This window comes from Corylus avellana, chromosome 9, assembly GCF_965113065.1.
Source record: "Corylus avellana chromosome 9, dhCorAvel1.hap1.2, whole genome shotgun sequence".
In the NCBI taxonomy this organism is placed as follows: domain Eukaryota; kingdom Viridiplantae; phylum Streptophyta; class Magnoliopsida; order Fagales; family Betulaceae; genus Corylus; species Corylus avellana.
The window spans coordinates 3,797,296-3,817,573 of NC_142498.1; the positions used below are offsets into that span (position 1 = coordinate 3,797,296).

At 34.2% G+C, this 20,278-nt stretch overlaps 2 protein-coding genes and 1 long non-coding RNA gene across 5 annotated transcripts; all 3 read left to right on the forward strand.

Moving 5' to 3' along the window:
- The first annotated feature begins 1,614 nt into the window (after nucleotides 1-1,614).
- LOC132190247 (uncharacterized) lies at nucleotides 1,615-6,048 on the forward strand. 2 transcript variants are annotated; one of them, XM_059605179.2, is made up of 3 exons: nucleotides 1,615-4,461; nucleotides 4,556-4,653; nucleotides 5,385-6,048. In XM_059605179.2, exon 1 carries the CDS (start codon nucleotides 1,723-1,725, stop codon nucleotides 4,345-4,347), a length of 2,625 nt encoding a protein of 874 aa, XP_059461162.2. In that variant the 5' UTR covers nucleotides 1,615-1,722; the 3' UTR covers nucleotides 4,348-4,461; nucleotides 4,556-4,653; nucleotides 5,385-6,048. The 2 variants fall into 2 exon arrangements, with proteins under 2 accessions (XP_059461162.2, XP_059461163.2); XM_059605180.2 differs by having other exon boundaries at nucleotides 5,399-6,048.
- Nucleotides 6,049-10,745: 4,697 nt separating this feature from the next.
- On the forward strand, nucleotides 10,746-14,603 carry LOC132189350 (Plant Tudor-like RNA-binding protein). 2 transcript variants are annotated; one of them, XM_059604057.2, is made up of 5 exons: nucleotides 10,746-10,936; nucleotides 11,801-12,221; nucleotides 12,591-12,890; nucleotides 14,297-14,333; nucleotides 14,479-14,603. In XM_059604057.2, the coding sequence occupies exons 2-5, from the start codon at nucleotides 11,823-11,825 to the stop codon at nucleotides 14,523-14,525; spliced, it is 783 nt and encodes a 260-aa protein (XP_059460040.1). In that variant the 5' UTR covers nucleotides 10,746-10,936; nucleotides 11,801-11,822; the 3' UTR covers nucleotides 14,526-14,603. The 2 variants fall into 2 exon arrangements, with proteins under 2 accessions (XP_059460040.1, XP_059460039.1); XM_059604056.2 differs by lacking the exons at nucleotides 14,297-14,333; nucleotides 14,479-14,603 and having other exon boundaries at nucleotides 10,748-10,936; nucleotides 12,591-14,120.
- A 352-nt stretch (nucleotides 14,604-14,955) lies between these two features.
- Nucleotides 14,956-18,375, forward strand: LOC132189351 (uncharacterized). The gene is made up of 2 exons (XR_009441041.2): nucleotides 14,956-17,138; nucleotides 17,990-18,375. It is a non-coding gene; the product is annotated as an uncharacterized LOC132189351 (long non-coding RNA).
- Nucleotides 18,376-20,278: the final 1,903 nt, after the last annotated feature.

The following is a 20,278-nucleotide window of genomic DNA, read 5'->3' on the forward strand; positions in this document are numbered from 1 at the left end:
GGTTAGCGGTTATTGGCTAAAATCGCTAACCGGAACCGGGATAACCAGTTGGTCAATTTTAAAAATCGGAACTGGTAACCGGCTATTGGTTATCCGGTTACCAATTGATAGCCGGTTATCCATACCGGTAACCGGGTCTTTAAAAAATTAGGTATTTTGGGTATTTGACATACATTTTGAGCCTAATTTAGTCCTTTTTGGTCATTTTTAAAAAACAACTACAACTTTTTTGACCAATAAGCTAGGCTTTGTTATGGTGATTAAAAAAAAAGTACAGTAAACGAAGTTATATATATATATATACACTCTGTTACTGGTTATAACCAGGTGCATATTATCGGTCCGGTTATTTCCAATCGCTTTTAAAAGCATTTGGCCGGTTAGCTTGTTATAGGTTAGTGGTTGGTTATTAGTTATAACTGGTTGGTTTACGTCCCTACCTGTTTGGGCAAGTGAATCCTATAGGGGCACTTGATATGTGCAGCAAATTGCTAGAGATTCTTAATTCTCAAAGTATAATTCTTAAAAGCGCAACACATCTCAGAATACTGTTCTTTTATTAATCATCGAAATTATATATAAATTTTAGTGAAATTGGGTAATCAAAGAGAGGAAGTAGCAGGGCTCACTTGTCCCAAACAAGTTGGTCATGCATCCTAAGTTGTTTGAAACTGATGGACTCTTAGCTCTTTCTCGCTTAAGTTGTTTGAATTTTGGTAAAATTTGGGCAACCTAATTTTAGAAATCTTTGTCAACTTTGTATTTGCCCGTTCAAATGTGGCACAAGACATTTGAACAAGACTTGCAATGTTTTATGCTGAAAAGGGCAAAGTACCTTGAAAATAATAATAATAATAATATAGGAGTGTACGAAGGCAATGATGATATTATTAATTGTGATTTACAAATTCTGTGGTAGAGTGACTGCCTTATGAAATTAGCTTCAATGGAGAAAGTAAGAACAAACTTGAGTTTCACTCCTAGGCAGGATCATTATGGATTGCTCTTGGAACGAGCTTCATCAAGCGTCAATCTCGTCTCAAAAAGAAAGCATTGATTAGGCTGAATCTCAAAATGAATTTACAAAACCTTAATGCCAAAATCAATGAAACAAAACCTCTATCTCTAACCTGTAAAATTTTGTTTCCTGCACGATTTTTTTTTTTTTAATTGAAATTAAAAATATGGGTGAAAAAATCAAATACGAAATATAAAGAAAGGTAAAAACATTTATTTATTTTTATTATTATTATTATTATTATTTTGGTAAAAGAGCAAATAGAATTGGACAACAGAGCAGGATAACAGTTTTGAGAGGAGGAGGGAGCTCTCCTGTTCCCCTTCTACTCCCTACTCTTATCCTCTTCCTTTTTTTCTTTTTGTAGTTATGATTTTTGCAGAGTTTTTATACTTTGTGGTGTAAGAGCTTTTTGCTCTGCTCGGTAAGAGTTTTATGCTCGTGATCTTTAATCAATAAAATCCTCAAATTTCCGTTAAAAAAAAAAAAAAAAAAAAAGCATAAGCAAAAGCAGTAAAACATATTCATAGCGCAGGCCCAGCCCAATCTGAGCTTCAACTTCTGCCAACGGCAGGGAAGACTGGAAGTCCTTGCCCCTCTTCCAGTTTAACGACGCACCGTTGAAGACGATAAAGGGGTTTTAAGATTTAACATTCTAGGGTTTTGGCGGCTCGTATTCTTCTCTGACCAAACCCACTCACACGATGAGATCTTCACTCACTTCTTCTCCAACCTCTACATGTCTTCTCCGCTCTTTCTTAAACCCTAAATCTCTCTGCTCACAACCACAATTTCCCAACGAACCGCCCATCCCAGAACCTCCATTTGCAGAGAATCCGAATCCAAACACCAATTGTCCCGAGAAAATCACTTCAGTATCCAACTTTTCCACGAGACCCACTTCAGACCATGAATTTACTGTCGCCCCATTTTCCCCAGAGCCCAAACACGCTGACTTCGCCGCACCAATTTCTCAAAGCTCGGTTTTGACGCAAACCGATGTGATAAACACTCTTCTGAGCCACAAGAGCGAGCCAAAATCGGCTTTGAAGTACTTCAAATGGGCCGAGAGAAAGCGAGGCTTTGTTAAAAGCGTGGATGTCTTCTGTGTTGTGCTTCACATTTTGGTGGGCTTTCCTCAGACTCATAAACTTGCTCAAAATTTGCTTAATCAGTGTGTCTCGGGCGATTCGGGTCCGGCGCCGGGTGTTTTTGTTGATCACTTAGCAGAATGCGCCAAAAGGTTTGGCTTTGTGTTAGATTCGCGGGTTTTTAATTATTTGTTGAACAGTTATGTTAGAGTTAATAGAACCGAAGATGCTGTATTTTGTTGTAATAGAATGATAGAGAGGGATATAATTCCTTGGATATCATTTGTGAATATTCTTTTGACAGCATTGGTTAGGAGAAACATGTTTGGTGAAATGCGAGATTTGCATGATAAGATAGTATTGAAAGGAATTAGTGGAGATTGCTATACGGTGCATGTGATGATGCGTGCATTTTTGAAGGAAGGGAAGGCTGAGGAGGCGGAGGAATACTTTAGAGAGGCGAAAGATAGAGGGGTGGAACTTGATGCAGCGGCATACAGTATTGTTATTCAGGCTGTTTGTAAGAAACCCAATTGGATTTTGGCTTCGGGGTTGTTGAAGGAGATGAGAGAAATGGGATCGGTTCCTTCAGAGGGTACTTATACTTGTGTTATTGGGGCTTGTGTGAAGCAGGGGAATATTGTAGAGGCATTGAGGCTTAAAGATGAAATGGTGAGTTGTGGGAAGCCAATGAATTTGGTTGTGGCAACGAGTTTGATTAAGGGGTATTGCGTGCAAGGCAATCTGAATAGTGCTTTGGATTTGTTCAATAAGATTGGTGAGGATGGGCTTTCACCAAACAAGGTTTCATACTCAGTCCTGATTGAATGGTGTTGTAAGCATGGGAACATGGAAAAGGCCTATGAGCTTTACACCCAAATGAAAGACAACGGTATTCAGCCTAGTGTCTTTAACCTTAATTCCTTGTTACGTGGATTCTTGAAATCTGGGATGCTAGAAAATGCGTACAAGTTGTTTGATGAGGCAGTTGAATGTGGTATTGCTAATGTTTTCACATATAATAGCTTTTTTTCATGGCTCTGTGAAGAAGGCAAGGTAAATGAGGCTCAAAGTCTATGGGTAAAGATGATTAGCAAGGGTGTGGTACCTAGTGTAGTTTCATACAACAACTTGATACTTGGTCACTGCAGAGAAGGGAATACGGATGTTGCAAATACATTATTTCTGGAGATGGTAGAGAAGGGCTTAAAACCTAATGTGATCACGTATTCAATTTTGATGGATGGGTATTTCAAAAAAGGTGACACTGAGTGTGCCTTAGATTTGTTTAACCAAATGTTGGATGTAAATATGGTTCCCACAGACTTCACATTTAACACTATTATCAATGGCTTGTGCAAAGTTGGCCGCACAACTGAGGCAAGGGATAAGTTGAAGAGCTTTGTTGAGAAGGGTTTTGTTCCCATCTGTTTGACTTACAATAGCATTATAGATGGATATGTCAAGGAGGGTGCCATAAATCCTGCATTGGCTGTTTATAGAGAGATGTGTGAAAGTGGAATTTCCCCCAATGTTGTAACTTACACTAGTTTGATTAATGGATTTTGCAAAAGCAATAATATTGGTCTTGCTCTGAAAATGCGGAATGAGATGATCAATAAGGGTCTTGAATTGGATGTTAAGGCATATAGTGCTCTGATTGATGGATTTTGCAAAAGGCGAGACATGGAAAGTGCACATGAACTGTTTTCTGAACTCCTTGAAGAAGGTTTGTCTCCAAATACGGTTGTGTACAATAGTATGATTAGCGGATTCAGGAATCTAAATAACATGGAAGCAGCCCTTGACTTGCACAAGAAAATGATAAATGAGGGGATTCCTTGTGATTTGCAAACTTACACTACATTGATAGATGGACTGCTAAAAGAGGGTAAATTACTCTTTGCATCAGATCTTTACTCGGATATGCTTTCCAAGGGTATTGTGCCTGACATCATTGCATATACCGTTCTGATAAATGGCCTTTGTAACAAGGGACAGCTAGAAAATGCACGCACGATTTTGGAAGAGATGGATAAGAATAGTATGACTCCTAGTGTTCTTATTTATAATACCTTGATTGCTGGACACTTTAAGGAGGGGAATCTGCAAGAAGCGTTTAGACTACATGATGAGATGCTTGACAGAGGTCTTGTACCTGATGAGGCTACTTATGATATTCTTGTAAATGGGAAGGCCAAGGGAGTAAGTACTCTTGCTGGAGCCTTGCAAGCGTAAATAACTGGGACGGTCATTGTTTCAAGTTGCTTTCAAGCTTTTGCTTGGTCGTTCAAAGGAGAAATATATCGTGGCCTGCAATTATGTTATATTCTTCACCATCAAGCTGGGAAGGTAAGGTCCACATTGGCTTCACATGACTGTTTTTAATTCATTACTCTGATAACTTTGTGGATGATTAAAGTATGTATTTTCTTTCGTTGACTAGGCCAAGGATCATCATCACTCTCTGGCTTACTAGAACATAAAGCAAAAGATGTCCAAATTTACTCAAAAGTATTTGCTGCACCTCTGCATTCTTTTGAGGTAAGAGTCAATAAGTCAAATTGCAGTTTTTTTTTTTTTGGTATGAATTACAAGGTGTTATGGTTTGGTCTATATTTGTGGATTGTTTGAAGTTTGACTCCAATCTTAGTTTTCAGTTCGCACCCTGAGAATATTCTTAACTAGCCAAATTGCTAACGTTTGTTTAAGCTACCTGATTTCCAGGTGTGTAGAGTGATTGGCTGTAGGTTGAAGTTGAGTGATTGTCAATTGAATATTGTGTGTGTGGGTGTGTTCTATCTTATAAAGGTTTTTCATCTTGGTGATCTGCTTCCTCTCACATGACTTTTTATGCAATCTTTTCATACTCTATTCCTTTGAAGGATGCCTTTTTTTTTCTTTTTTTTTTTTTTTTTTTCCCCTTCTTAAGTGACTCTTATCCTTTAACATGAAAAAAGTAGTTTAAGTTTTTACATCTTGGTGATCTTATCAAAAAAAAAAAAAAAAGTTTTTACATCTTGATGAAGGTTAGGATTTGATTATTGTGGTCTTTAAACTTCAGCACTCGATCATAGGCTTTATTTATTGTTTCGGAGTATGCCATTTTCTCAATTTAATTCCCCAATAACTTGCCTTTAGCTTTGATTTTCCGTATCCGAGATGTTCAGATCACTAACCATACTATAGTTATTTGTATTAAGTTGGGTATCGCACTTGCATTCTTGTAAATAATTTCTCAATCTTTTGCCATTAATACTGTTCTTCTCTCCAAGAATGCCAAAATCAGTTCCAATGCATCAAGTATCGGATCAGTTTTCTCTTGTGTGGACATGGAAGTTTTTGTGAAGCTCAAAATGTCTAAACCTCTGGCCTATTGTTGTCTGTTGGATTCCATCTTCAGTGTTCTGCTATAATAGGAGATCTAAAGGAGCTTCACATGGATTGTTATGGGTCTTCAATTTGCTCTGTAGATTTTGGAATAAGCGATGCTTACTGGAATAACGCATTTGTGTAATCAATGCTTGAGTGAGATACTGTCCACCCAATTCTCTATGGAAAGGCTATGGGAGCCTTGGGAGGTACAGGATGGTAGGAGGTTCTATTACCCTACTGTCTTGAATAAGGTTCTTTCAACTTCATTGAGGACGTGAAAGTTTCTTTGAAGCTGAAATCTTGTGTCCCAATCTTCATCTTCTTGTGGTGGCTTCAGTCCGGCTTGTGCTTCTTGTTTTGGATTATGACAGATGATAGATATTGTTTGTCATTCGTGAGAAGTAGGAAGTAGCTATTGGTTTATAGATTTTTTGGATAAGAGTTTTTTGTCCTTTATTAAAAATATGTGAAACGTAATGTCTCTGTTGAAACATAGAGATAATGTAAGATGGAAGCACAAAAGTTTCGATTAAAGTAATGTTATTTAGTAGGGCTTGATTACGAGCTGGGTCGAGTCAAGTATTGAATGTTTAAGTTCCATTATTTAAATTTATTTCGAACATGAGCCGAGTTTATGCTTATGATCGAACTAGATAATTTGCTCAAGTTTGACTCATTTATTTTTCGAGCGAACTCTAGCACAAGTTGTATTTGTGATGTAATAGAAAGTAAGAGTTCAGTGATATCTAAGAGTTATGATAAACCTATATGTAGTATTGAAAATGTTATGGATGTTGTTTGGGGAATTGTTGAGAGAAAAAATGACATTGGCCTCCTTAGGTTTGTGACCGAGGTATTCCTTTAGAGATCACATAGAGAGATGTTTGTAATTATTAAGGAGTCATGGTTGCAAATTGACTTCATTAAGTGAATAAAAAAGAGGAATGTTAGGCTTACAAAATATTTTACAAAGTGATGTGGCATGACATGATTGAGAAGGAGATAAATCCAAAATTGGAGAAAATCAATTATGTTGTGCCACATCATTGTAAGAGTTTTTTTTTTTTTTTTTTTGTAAAATATTTTGTAAGCCAAGCATTTTTAATGAGAAATATAGAAATCAACCGTCTTGACGTGGAATCATGTTGTTCTTTTTTAATATTGTTTGTTATAAACTATTTGAAACATTGTAAGGATTTATTTGGATGTTAATTTTTTATGCATTGAATACTTTGAAGTATTGTAATGCTGCTTTTGACAAATTATATATCCTTATTTTAAATGATGTGTGTTTTTTAGTTATTGCATATTCATTTTTGTGTTTCTTTCTATTTTCTTTTTCTTTTTTTTTTTCTTTTTTTTTTAAAAAATTGCTATTATTTAGGTTTTGTATTGAAAGTTTATTTTATAACTTAAAACATGCTTTGTTACATAGGTACTACAAAACCTATAAAGGTTTTACTAGCTAGCTATGCACATTTGCCATAGTTGTGTCTCTTGCTTGCTCCTTTCTTCTCTTCTCAGGATTTTTGGGGTGTTAGAGTGGAGTAGGGAGACAGATGTGGGGGGGCGCTATTTCCTCTTCATAATTTTACCTTTCGAAAATCAGTCATTGGATTTGAAGGTCCACACATCCAACAATTGATTTTCAAAAAGAAAAGATGAAAAAAGGACGAGAGAATACAAAATGACATTTCTCTACATAGTTTTTGTCTATTGGACTTGTCTTTGAGATTGTCATTAAACACAATCTGAATTCTAAAATAATTAATAATCTATTTAAGTTTCTAATATATGAGATTCACTCTCTTTTTTTTTTTTTATTCTTTTAAATTATTCTTTAAATTCGGAACTCTCCAGCATTTAGGTGGTTTTGATATGAGACTTCTCTAACATCATAATAAAGAGAGTAATACTAGAAGTCATTCATGTGTCATTCTAAAAATGACGTGACTTTTAAAATCATCATTGGACTTATGATTGATCATTATGAAATTTTGATCAAATAATGATTTTAAAAGCCATTTCATTCGTAGAGTGACACAAAAGTGACTTTTAAAATTATTCTAATAAAGAAGCTAATCGAACTGAGTACATATTAAAAGGTGAGATGTACCTAATCATAGTCGTAGACTCGTAACGTATCTTAATTTGAGGAGATTTATTTGATGCGAGAAAATCTTTTGAATTTGAATATGATTGGTGAGATATTATCTTTAGTCTAGGTTTGAATTGTATTTTTTTTTACCATATATAAATCTTTATGTAGATCCATTATAATTATCTTTTTCTTCTTCTTTTTGGGTCTAGTAAGATAATTATGCCTTAACTAATAGCATTCTCATTGGACTAACCAATGTTCAGCCTATTAAAAAAACTCATTTTCTATTTTAGTTACCCATTTTTCAAAAGCTTCATACATCTCGCTATCTAAATCTTTCTCAACTAATTCATCAAAATATATATATATATATCATATGCATGCGACCTCTGCCACTTTCTTCTCCACATCCATAACTTCTCTATTCCAATCAGAACCAAGTTCTCGAATCCGAACCCATACCCGAAAGTAAATGTTTTTGGTTTAAAAAAATGTTTGATACAACATAAATGTGAATTTTTTTTATTTTTTGTGTTTTAGTTATTTGTTAATATTTTTATTTTGAGAGTTTGATGTGAGAGGATGCGATTTGTAAAGTAAAGGCCAAGTTTGGCATGGGCACCAATCAATTTCCCGACATCTTACTTTATCAATTATATTGCTAGGACCTAGTGAAGATACTCCATCCAACAACCAATGTGGGTACGTCTCGCTTACCCTCAAATTTTTATTTCATATAATTTTTGTGGGCGGAAAGATAAAGAGAGAGGAAGAGATAGAGAAAGAGACGAAAAGGACATATTTTGGCAGCAGGGAATTGGAGAATTTGTGTAAAATATGCAAATTGAGAATAACATTTGAGGATTTCTTTTCATGCATGCAGTTTTTCTTTCAAATCGGGTTTCTTTCTATTAAAATAATATTTATTTATGAGAGCCCCTACTATCAAGCCACTTTTTTTGCAGCCTCAAATTACTATATGATACATCATTAATTTAAGAAAAATGCAAAAATAAAAGTGAGAACAATCACACCAAATCAAAGAAAAAAAAAAAAACCGTAGCCGGCAAGACCTAGGCGAGACCCACACCGTGGGTCTGGCTGGCGGTGAACGCCTCAAACCTCGCCGACCGTGACCCGCCTCAAAACCCGTTTCTAATGCCCCAAAACCCATTTCTAATGCCTTAAAACCCGTTTTTAATACTTCAAAACCCGTTTCTAATGCCTCAAAACTCGTTTTTAGATTCAAAACTAAAACCTAAAAGTGGAAGGTTAACCTTTTAAGGATTTTATCACCCTAAAATCTAGTGTATTTTGGTCAAACTTATTTTTGTGCACTTTTTTTGTTTTTCTTATGTGTCGGTTATTGATTGGGGGCTGTAAAATGGGTGTTATCAGAATGGTCCTGATAAAAGATTTTCTCTTTATTTATATGAGAAATGATTAAAGATGGTTTTATAGATTGGATTAGAGTAATTCTAATCCAACCTTCTTTTCATTAGTAACATAATTTCAAATTCAAATTTCAAATATGGGAAACTTGATTACTTAATCTTATGAAATTTCATTACTTTTGCAATTATCCTCTAAAGTTCAAAAACTCTTAATTTAGTTAGTGTGTATTGGAGGAGTGTCAAAATTACTAAAATACCCTCTCTCTCTCTCTCTCTCTCTCTTTTTTTTTTTTTTTTTTTTTTTTGGAAATGAAATAAAAAATTGCAAATATTGAAGCGTTGGCCACAATTTAAAAGAATTTGCAAAAATACTCACGTTTTGAATCTTTGCAATTTTTTTAAAATAAAATACATGGGTATTTTGAAAATGTTGACATGATTTAACCAAAAAAACTTAACGAATGGATGACATTGCAAAAAATTAGAAGTTTGATATACTAAATTGAGAGTTTTTTAACTTTGAAGGGTAATTACAAAAGTGATGACAGTTTAGGGGGATTAAGTCAAATTTTCTCAATTAAATATCATTAAAATATATGGAAGATTCTTCCTAAGGTTAGGAGTGCAATAGAACTAATGATCGAGTTCTATGCATTTAATTTGAGGCCATTCACTTGCTAAGGAAGCACTTTCTCTTTAGTGATAAATATGTCCTCTTGAAGGAGGTTCTCTAGTGTATCTATGATATTGTTTCTTTCTAGCGTTGTACTTAAAGCGTTTTATATAAACGAGATACTTGAATGTCTTAAAAAAATAAAATTGAGGGCAAAACAAAGATTTTGGTATATTGATGCTGAATATATAGATATATAATTTATTGTTTGATTATTCGCCAATTTTAGTAAGGAATATTCAGAAAATTATCGAAGTAGAACAAGTTTTAAGGTTCACACCATTCACATTGTCCAACAACTCGTATACTATATTTGTAACAAAAGTGAATTACAAGCATATCCCATAATCATCAAAATTTCAAGGCAAAAATATTGGATATAATTTAATTAGAAGTGAATTAACACTTAAAGAATTATATTAAACATTTTAAAAAAGAAATTGAAGTTGAACTAGTTTCGTATTCTACTTATTATTGGAGATTTAAATGAGAGAGAAGTTAAAGTAAGAAAGGGAGTCTATTTATGAATTATTATTATTATTATTTTTAAAGCTAAAAGCTAAACACAAAATACCTCTTAATTGCCCATATTTCTAACAAAACTCACTTGAGCCACTACTTTATTTAATATTTGAAATACATACACATACATCTTAAATGACTCACAATATAGTAAGCTAACAAAATAATAATAATAATAATAATAATGATATATAACACAATAAAAATAAAAAATAATTTTATGGTCGAATAAAATTTATAGGGTCGTTCTCAAATCGAGGTTGACTACAATCCATTACCTAAATTGCAACTTGCTGCGCGGTTGATAGGCTGATAAGATGAGGCCTAGAACGTGACTTACATAAGTGTCCGAAGAGTTTAAAACTTGTTCAAACGCATAAATTTCATAGAACCTTTGTACAATTCATACCATTAGAAGAAATTTCAGCTCCTCATTATGAATAGTAAAAAAAAAAAGAAAAAGAAGGGTGTTAGTTTTAACACTTTGCATTAAGAGTGTGCGCACTACGCACCCGTCCGTTTTATGCTTGAGATTTTTTAAACTTGATCACCACGTCTGAAAAAAAGTATAATATATAAATTCATGACAATTTATTATAGTAATTAATTATGCGCATTCTTGGTCTCTCAAACCCTAGCTTTTAATTTCCCCTTTCAACTCACGATCACAAAAGAACGCAAATCGGTTAGATAGAGAAGCAGAAATCGATCAAGAAAAGCAGGATTCTTCAGTGATTGAATTCCTTACGATCATCGAGGGAGGTAAGGGAATCCTCTCCTCAATTTTGAGTTCTAGGGTTTTGATTTTCGTTCATAATACCAGTTTATTGTTGTCCTATCTGCATTTGTTTTTGTACCAATTTTAATATTTTTTCTTTCTTTCTTTCGGCGATTGACGTTCTGTTACCGCTTCAGAAATCAAATTTTTATTTATTATTTATTATTTATTTTTAATTTATTTTGTGGTAAAAATTAATTAATTAATTATTGTGTGTGTGTGTGTGTGTGTGTATTTTCTAGTTGCATATGATCTGTTTGGTTCTGCTTAATGGATTTGTTTTGATTTATTGAATGTTATCTGAGCTTTGGATTGAGTACCTTTTGTTGTATGTTTGGGGTTTATGATTATTCTGTGGTTAATTTGTTATGAAGTCGGTGTTTTTGGAAACTGATTGTTCTGTATTTAATCTTTGCTTTGATTTTGTTCCTATCTGATTTGGTTTTGGTAGACTGTTGGTTCTCCGTAGAAAAAGACTGTTATTTCTTACCTGTGTGGCAGGGTGTTTTGCACAGTGTCCCCGGATCTATTTGGGGCCGAAACCTTGGATACCCCGGTTTTCCAAAAAAAAAAAAAACAAGATTTGTTTTTGTATCTAGTTATTCTGATATATGTCTGAATGGTTGCTTTTTTTGTGATGAAAAATGTTTAAATCATATGTTCAATATTTAGAATTACTGCTAAATAGTTCATATAGCATTTGTGTAACTGCACTTGGAGTTGTTTCTTTTTTGGTGTATTGCTTATATCAAAGGGTTATTGGACAAAAAATGTAGTTGGGGAGTAACATATTTTGGGTGCAAGGAGATTTTATCTGATTGTGACATTTACGTTCTTGGTTCTTACAGGTTTTGTGATAGCATAGCAATCATGAGATTCATAAAGGGGAATACAGTTGAGGTACTACGGAACAAAGAGGTGCCTCCAGGCGAGTGGCGTTGTGGTAAGATTATCTCAGGTAATGGGCACACTTACAGTGTTGTATATGAAGATCCTTTTGGCATGAGAAGTGAGGCACTTGTGGAGCGAGTGCCAAGGAAGACCATTAGGCCCTGCCCTCCTGTGGAAAGTGTGGAGAGTTGGGCAGTTGGAGATGTTGTGGAGGTGTTTGATGTTGGTTCCTGGAAAGCAGCTATGGTTTTGAAGGTTCTGGGTGGGCATTATTGTTTGGTTAGGCTACTGGGATCTTGTGAGGAGTTCAGAGTTAAAAAATCCAACATTCGGGTGCGTCAGTCTTGGCAAGATGACAAATGGGTTGTCATCGGAAAGGTAAGGGCTTTTTTTTTTTTTTTTTTTTTTTTCTTGTCTTGCTTTAGTTTGTTATTATGTTTAGTTTCTTAGCTACACTTTAATGATAATGTTTATTCTTTCTTTTCATTTACTTGGTCTCTGGTTAGATTTGATCTTGAGTCCTTATTTTTCTTACTAATTGGGTGTTAATAGTCGGATGTCAAATTTCTATGTAAAAGTCACTGAATTTTATTTTATTTTATTTTTATTTTTTTAACTTCTAATTGAAAAGCATATCACCTATCATAGTTGACACACTGTTTTTTCTCAGAAACAAAGTGTCACTGAATCAGTTTATGCTATCCTTACCTTTACGTTGACTAATTTTATCTTGGCTTTTGTTCACAGGGTTCAGGAAGTTGTGAGGCTGTGAAATCCAAAAAACCATCTAGCTTGAACTGTTATCTGATGAACTCTGAGTTTCCGCAATTCATTAAAGCCAGAAAGAAGCAGACAGGAAATGATCATTTAGCTGCCCAAGACAATACTTGTTTTCAGGAGTCTCATATTGTCTCATCTAGAACATTGAAGAGACTGTCCCCTTATTCCTCTCATATTGAAGAATATACCAGAAAAATGAGAGCAGTTGAGAAAGAGGGTGAGAGTCAAAGATTCATTTCAGAGTCCCCATCCCCCTTGTTGAAAAAGGTAGATGCTGTTGCTTACCCACGAGTAAAACTGGGTGAAAAATACATGCCTGCTTCCTCTAATAATCAAAAAACTGGATATTTTGAATTGGAGAGGGGAAATCAGAATGATTCTGTTTTGTCTTTTCATGAAAGAAGTTCAGAACCTACCGAGTGTGATAGCGTGGCATCTTCTGTTGGTAGTTGTAGTGTTGTTAGTAACAGTCCAATTAAGTTGTCAGGTCATATTATATCAGGTCCTACTCAAGATGCAGATACCCTTTGTAGTGATGCAGATTCCTTTTATGATTGTGGAGATGAGGAAGGAAAATGTCCACTTTCTCTTAAAGAGGATGTAGCAGCAAAAATCCATAGACTAGAGTTGCATGCTTATTGCAGGACTCTAGAGGCAATATATGCTTCTGGGCCCTTAAGTTGGGAACAAGAAGCTCTATTGACAAATCTCCGTATTTCACTCAATATTTCAAATGATGAACATTTGATGGAGATAAGGCACCTAAAATCAGTTGGAACTGGCCTTCATCTTAGTTAACTAATAATCAAGGGATTTGTTTTCCTTTAGAATAGGATATTCCATAGTAGGCTTTTAATGTCCTCACAAATCATTGTAAGAAGCAGGAGTAATGGTTGCTTTTTGTAGAATCAGTCTTGGCGTTTCAATCTGTACTTGGAAATTATGTAACAAAAATTTGTATACAGGAATGAATATTTTTCTGGCTCATCGCAGTGTTCTTTTATGCCCTTTTTCTTCTTTTTCCTTATATGTATTCATTCATTTTTGGGAGGATTTTATGATATTTAATTATTTTCAGCTAAGATCGTGAAGTTCTTTTAAATCATTGGAAAGGTTTGGCTGCCATATCATTTTGAGAAAATTCTTATTGACTTTTCTATCTGCATCCCTTGATTTTTTAAATCTTGCACCCAAAAAATAAGGAAAAAAATTTGAATTATTCTGTATCTGATGTTCTGGATATGAGGATGACAAGTTGCAATCTAACCCTATATGTCTATGCTTGCATAAAATGTTTGCCTGTCCTGCCTTTATTATGTTTGGCTGGTTGACTAATTTGGCATTTATAAGAACATTGAAGCTCTTCAATTATTTACTAGGTGGCAATGGAATTTGAATTCTGACGTTTGAAATTTTCTTCTATCCTCTGGCCTATGGAGATTGTGCTTATCCCTTCCCCTCATTATGTTTATTCCCTTTTATTTCATTCTGGTGAGGTTATGGCATCAATTGATTTGTTATGCATGCAGAGGAGTAATAAGAAAGCTATTTTTTTGCTCCACTGTGTAATCCTTTTGTTCGATCTAAATTATACTATGGCTTGATTCCCTCACCATTTTGCACTGGGAGTTGTCTTTCAAGAATGCTATTGATGAATCCCCTACTTTTTCCAGGGCCAAAGTTGGAGGCTTGCATGTCTTGCTTCCAAAGGTCTAAAGATGATGTTGGGTTTTGCCGCCTTTCTCTTGGCTTAAACAATGGGGCAAGAACTGCATCTAATTTTTTACATAAGAAAATAGATGACCATTGAATGGCATCATTATTTCATCTGATTCAATGATATAGTTCATTTCAGGTTTGCTGGGAACCATGGACATATATGGACCTATGGTGCCAATATAAAACCCAATCTTTGAAACAGCTGCAAGAACAATCTTGATGTGGAAGGCCTTATCAAACTTCTACTTCAGATAATGAACACATCAGTATAGTTTTCTTTTATATGGCATATTTATTTAGTGCATAATGTTTGTCTTTTACCACTCTGGATAATTTCCTTTGTTTAACTAATTTCCTAGTATTTCCTCAAAATTGGAAAATAGAGGTTTGGATTTTCCTAATTTTATGTTATATTTAGGGAAAACTTTACTTACCACCCCTGATCTTTCATCACTTTTGCAATCATACCCTTAAACTCTTAAAAGTGTCAATTTAGTATATCCATCTTTTTTTTTTTTTTTTTCAATTTCACCCGTTCATTAGGATTTTTTGTTAAATCTTGTCAAAATTCCCAAAATGTCATTTAAAAAAAAAACAATATTAAATTTTTTTTTAAAAAAAGATTCGGGTGTGGGTATTTTTACAAATTCTCTTGATCAACAACTAAATCCTTGCAAATTTTTTTCTAAAAAAAATTATCGGTATTTTGGGAATTTTGATACCCCTCCGTTAGGAATTGAAATGGAAAAAGAAAAAATTGAAAGATGAATATACTAAATTGACACTTTTTAAAGTTAAAAGGGTATGAGTGAAAAAATGATGAAACATCAGGGGTGGTGAGTGAAGTTTTCTCTTATATTTAATATATGAGAGATGTGAAGCTACTCACAATGATTCTATCATCCATATGATCTGCTTAACTGGGGACCTGTTTTTGTACAAGTCCTATTTTGTTACCGTAACTGACGCTTGTTCCCTTGCTATTATATTATAGAATTGGGAGAGAACTTCAGTGCTACCTTGGAATACCCTACTACCACTTTCTTTCTTTTCTAGGAACTTTCCCCTTTATACTTTCTCTTGGTGTGTAACTGCTAATCACTAGTAGCACATGGCCTGTTTCACTCTGTAACTTAGGCATAAAGACTTATATGTATGCTTGTAATGTGGATGCCCATATAGGATAGCATGGCAATGCATTTATGGGACTGCTGATTGAGCAGACATGGCATGGAATTATTGGGGAGTTCATAAGAAAATAAACATATTATTAAAAAAATTATCTGTCTGACTTACGGGTTCCATACAAAATTAAACAGCATCCAATGTTTTTTTTCATTCTCAAGAAGTGTGATTAATTGAAGTTAGTACTTTTGAACTATGGCTGCTGAGTGAATGTACTCAGGGTTGATTATGGAATGAGTAATGCTAAAAAAATGTACTCCTTGTGTCCCTCCAAAAATGATGTAGCTTTTAAAATCACTATTAAATCAAAATCCAATAGTGATTTATCACAAATCCAATAGTAATTTTAAAACCCACATCAATTTTAAAGGACACAAGGAGGACATGTAGCATTACTCGGCACAAGATATTTTGGTTTTCTGACTTTTACAAGTGATGGTTAACTCAACTACCTTTTCAACTACTCTTTTGCCCTTACTACAAATGTCTGTAATCCAAATTCTGTGAACATAAGTTTCCTTTATTAGTGAAGGAAGACATGTTTTTTTTTGTTTGTTTGTCTCAATTGCCTTGTTAGATGCCATTCTAGTGAACTTCAGAGGTTGTATCCCTTTGAGCATGCTGGTGATAATATGGATGTTCGCCAAATGAGAGTCATATTGGTGTCTAAAAAACTCTGTTTCTTTCCCTAGTCTTCAGGTGTTGTATAGTAATTTTGCTTTGAAGAACTTGGACTCTTGTTTGAGTGTAATTCTTCTTTTTAATCATTCAGCCTTTCGTTTTATATTTGGACAATTGTGTTTGTAGCTCCTTTAGAGCATTCCCAATAGAGGAGCTAAATTTTTATGCAAAATAGTTCCTCAAAACTCACTTTATCTAGTTTAGCTAATGAATTTTTAAAGGCCTCCTACATCCGATTAGCTATATTTTTATCTATATATCATTTAAATATTTTTTTATTAAAAATTGTGAAAGAATATTCTTATAATGATCCTTTGAAAAGTGGAAAAAGTTTTTAGAAAAAGAAAAAACAAGTGAGAAACAATAAAAAATAAAATAGCTCCCTTGAAAAGTGCTGTTACATGTAGCTTTTCTTTGGGGCTAATCCAATCAAATATCCATTTTGCATTTTTTTTTGCTAAGCCAATGTGGGGTGTTTTTTACAAATCTGATTAGTCATTTTAGATAAAAATACCATTTGGCTCCTTCATTGGGAATGCTCTTAGAGATTAGTTTTCTTGATTTTTTTATTATTTTTTCTCCTTCTATCTAGGTGTTTCTCTCATATACTTGTCTACTTTAGTTGTACTTTTGCTTTTAATGATATTTCAATTATGCATATAAAAAAATAGGAGTGGAGGTGACTATTCAATGCACAACAAATGCATTGACGTGCATAGGAATATTTGTGTTATATCTATTTGCGTTTTTGATTTGTTGTTGCTTCTCTTTTTTGATCTTACAGCTTTCACCTTTCATAATTAGCGAGTGTTCATCTTGTTATCCATTATTTCTTTTAATGTTAGGTACTTGAAGCAACTGTGTTTCATTTCTTTAGTTGGATGCACTTTAGCTGTGAATTGGTCGCATTTGTGGAGTTTTGGACATGAAGTAATTTCCATCTACAGCCATTTGTTTGGTTTTAGGTCAAGCTTTTTTAGTTTTATTATCAGCTCTAGGATTGGGATCTGAAGTGGGTTTTGGGGAGAATATTTGGTTGCTTTTACAGTATATGATGGATGTTTGTGCATGTCTGGTCCTCTACAGTTCTTTTCTCGAGTATCAAGTTAAGTTCATTGCAGTAACAAATTTGCACAGGACTATGCAAAAACTTTTTTTCTAGTCATTATTTTCCGCTAGTTCCTTCATCAACCAAATCCTATAGTAATCTACATTTAGCATTTGTAGTTGTGATCATCAATGATACAGAGATAAATGGACTGTATAAAGATATGTGTTTTCATGTCCCTGGGGTCCGTGGGGGCAGGGCGCTGGGCTTTAGAAACTGTGCTAATTTGGCTGTAGACTTGTCAATATTAATTTATGTTGGTGTACCTTTGGAACTATCTTATTAATGAAGAAGATAATTCCAGCACTGTGTATATGACTGCTCTTGTTTTTTAACTTGGCATATGATGAATGCTGGATCTTTTGTTTGTCATTACTTCCTTTGATTTTAGGAGCCTTTTACTTGGACAACCCATCCTCGATAATGCCTGTAAATGCTGCACATGTAGTGGAAGGTTTCCTGGGACTTGATCCTCCCATACTCAGCGCTGCTCTCCATACAAATTACTTAATGAACTGAGTTTTTTAGTAAATTTTGAGAATGTCCCAAGTTATCTCTAGTTACTGTCTTGAGATTTAGCAACAGTGGCATGGAAATTGGATTTGCAATATTTCTCAGGCTCAAGTCCTTTGATTTATTGAGTTCATACTTGTCCTGAATTGGATTTCTGCAGGAAATTTGATTCATAATGGAGCAGTCGGTTGATTATGATGCTCACAAAGATCTTCAAGTCAAAAGATGGAGTTCCTGAGGCTGTGTTGATGATGAGAAGTTTAGCTGATCCTATGGAAGGTGAATTTTTCATGAATCTGAGTACTCAGTCAATTTCACATTGAAAGTAAGTGAATCTCCTACCATTCTTAAAACCAAGCGGTTTTACGGACTTGAAGAACTTAGTATTAGTATTTGGATAAATGTTTATATGGAAAAGATGCGGACATGGAAGCAGTTGCACCTCTAGAGGAGATCACTTGGTCCATTACTAATGCATGGTAATGGAGATTGATATCCTAACTTAACATGTGCTACTCGATAATGAGAATAGAATTTTGTCTTACAGATATATGAGCTGATCAACAGCAGTGTCTTGCAAAGACGGCTTGGAAGGGGTGTGGCTTTTTGATCACCATTTAAGTTGGGTTTTTGTTAGGGTCCTCTCTCATACAACTGAGTTGATGTAGTACTGTCCATTAAACTATTGGATCAATTTTTATTAAAAAGAAAAATAAAAATAAAAATGTTTAAGGGCGAATAAGCACTACTATATTAGCTTAGTTGTACGAGAGTGAAATAGGAGTTGAGTATTTAGAATTACCCACACGCGTCTTCGAGTGCGGAACTTGCTACATGGCCTATTTTTCCATCTGTCTCCTCTCATTTCCCTCTGCTTATCCTTGCCTCTCTCGGTCATCTCTTCTGCCCCTCACTGTCATATCCTCCCCCATCGGGTGAGCATTGAGCCAAAGGATATTTACTAATTTGCACGGACAGAAAATGCATTGTCCAAAGGGCCTTTCCCACAGCTTCTCGACCAACTAGTATGGGCGCACACCTCCCCATCATGGCCTTGCCTTTGTACTTTGTCGTCACGGACCCATCTCCTGTAGCCTTAGAACTTGCTTGTTCGTGAACTATCATCTATGGTAGCCTATTTAGAGCCTGTTTGGGATTGCGGTGAAAAATAGTGTTTGGATGTACAGCTTTTGCCTGTGAGCTTTTGGCAAAAGTGTTATTATTGAAAAGCTGTTTACATGTTTGGTAACTGCATGTTTTAAGTGCGTTTTTTGATGTTACTGAAGTTTGGTTACAAAACTAAAAAAATGCTTTTAGTTGCAAAAATGATAATAAAGGACATGTAATGATTTTTTTAAGTATAGGCTGAAAAAAAATCATTACATGTCCCACCAAATATATGTCATTTTACGTAAAATCATTACATGTTTTTCAATAAAGGCCTAAGGTTGGCAATCATTTTATTTTATTTTTTTTCCATTTTATACCAACATTTTTATATAAAAATGTTTAATGTTAGCTTTCACAAGAAAAAATTTGGAGAAAATATATTTTACCCCCTGAACTATCTACGCATTTGCACTTTGACCTCTAATATTTAAAAAGTGAAACTTGACTCACTCCCAAACTTTCAAATTGTTGCAATTCGACCAATCTGACTTTTTTTTTTTTTTTTTTTTTTTTTTTCTCTCTAAAATGCCCCAATCCCAAGTTAAAAAATAATAATAATAATAATAATAATAATAATTTAAAAATTTTAAAAATTAAGGGGTGGCCGGCCACCCCAGTCCACCTTTGCCATCCTGTATAGTTCTTAATTTTTTTTTTTTTTTTTTTTAAATTAACTTGGGATGGGGCATTTTGGGAAAGAAAAAAAAAAGTCAGAATGGTCGAATTGCAACAATTTGAAAGTTTGGGGGGGTCAAGTGTCACTTTTTAAACTTTAGAGGTCAAAGTGCAAATGTGTGGATAGTTTAGGGGGGTAAAATGTATTTTTCCTTAAAAATTATTTTGTAATGGTTTATGTATCAAAACGTCAACATTTTCTTTCTTTTGTACTTATATGTAATAAAAAGTGATGTCAATCATTTTCTTTATTTTTTAATTATTTAAAGTATTTAACATATCAAAGTATTTAACACACTTTTTAACACCACAATCTTTCAAAGTATTTAACACATAAAAAGAACAACATTCAATGAGATCCTTATAACATTTTAAATAGTTTATAACAAAACAGCATTAAAAAAAATAAAAATATTAGCGGGTAATAAGTAGATTAGCAATATGATCACGGTCAATGTTCATAGAATTTTCATTGGATGTCTCTGACTATTGTATGCTTGACTCATATTGTGCTTTATGATTGCTTATACTGCCAATAGGTAATAAATCATCATCATCATAATATGGTTGGAACTCAATATCCTTTATTGCATGCTTCCTAATG

Excerpts from the sequence above, each read along its gene's own strand:
- LOC132190247 (XM_059605179.2), top strand. The coding sequence starts at position 1,723 with ATGAGATCTTCACTCACTTCTTCTCCAACCTCTACATGTCTTCTCCGC.
- LOC132189350 (XM_059604056.2), top strand. The coding sequence starts at position 11,823 with ATGAGATTCATAAAGGGGAATACAGTTGAGGTACTACGGAACAAAGAG. Across the intron at positions 12,222-12,590 it reads AATGGGTTGTCATCGGAAAG|GGTTCAGGAAGTTGTGAGGC; the intron begins GTAAGGGCTTTT and ends TTTTGTTCACAG.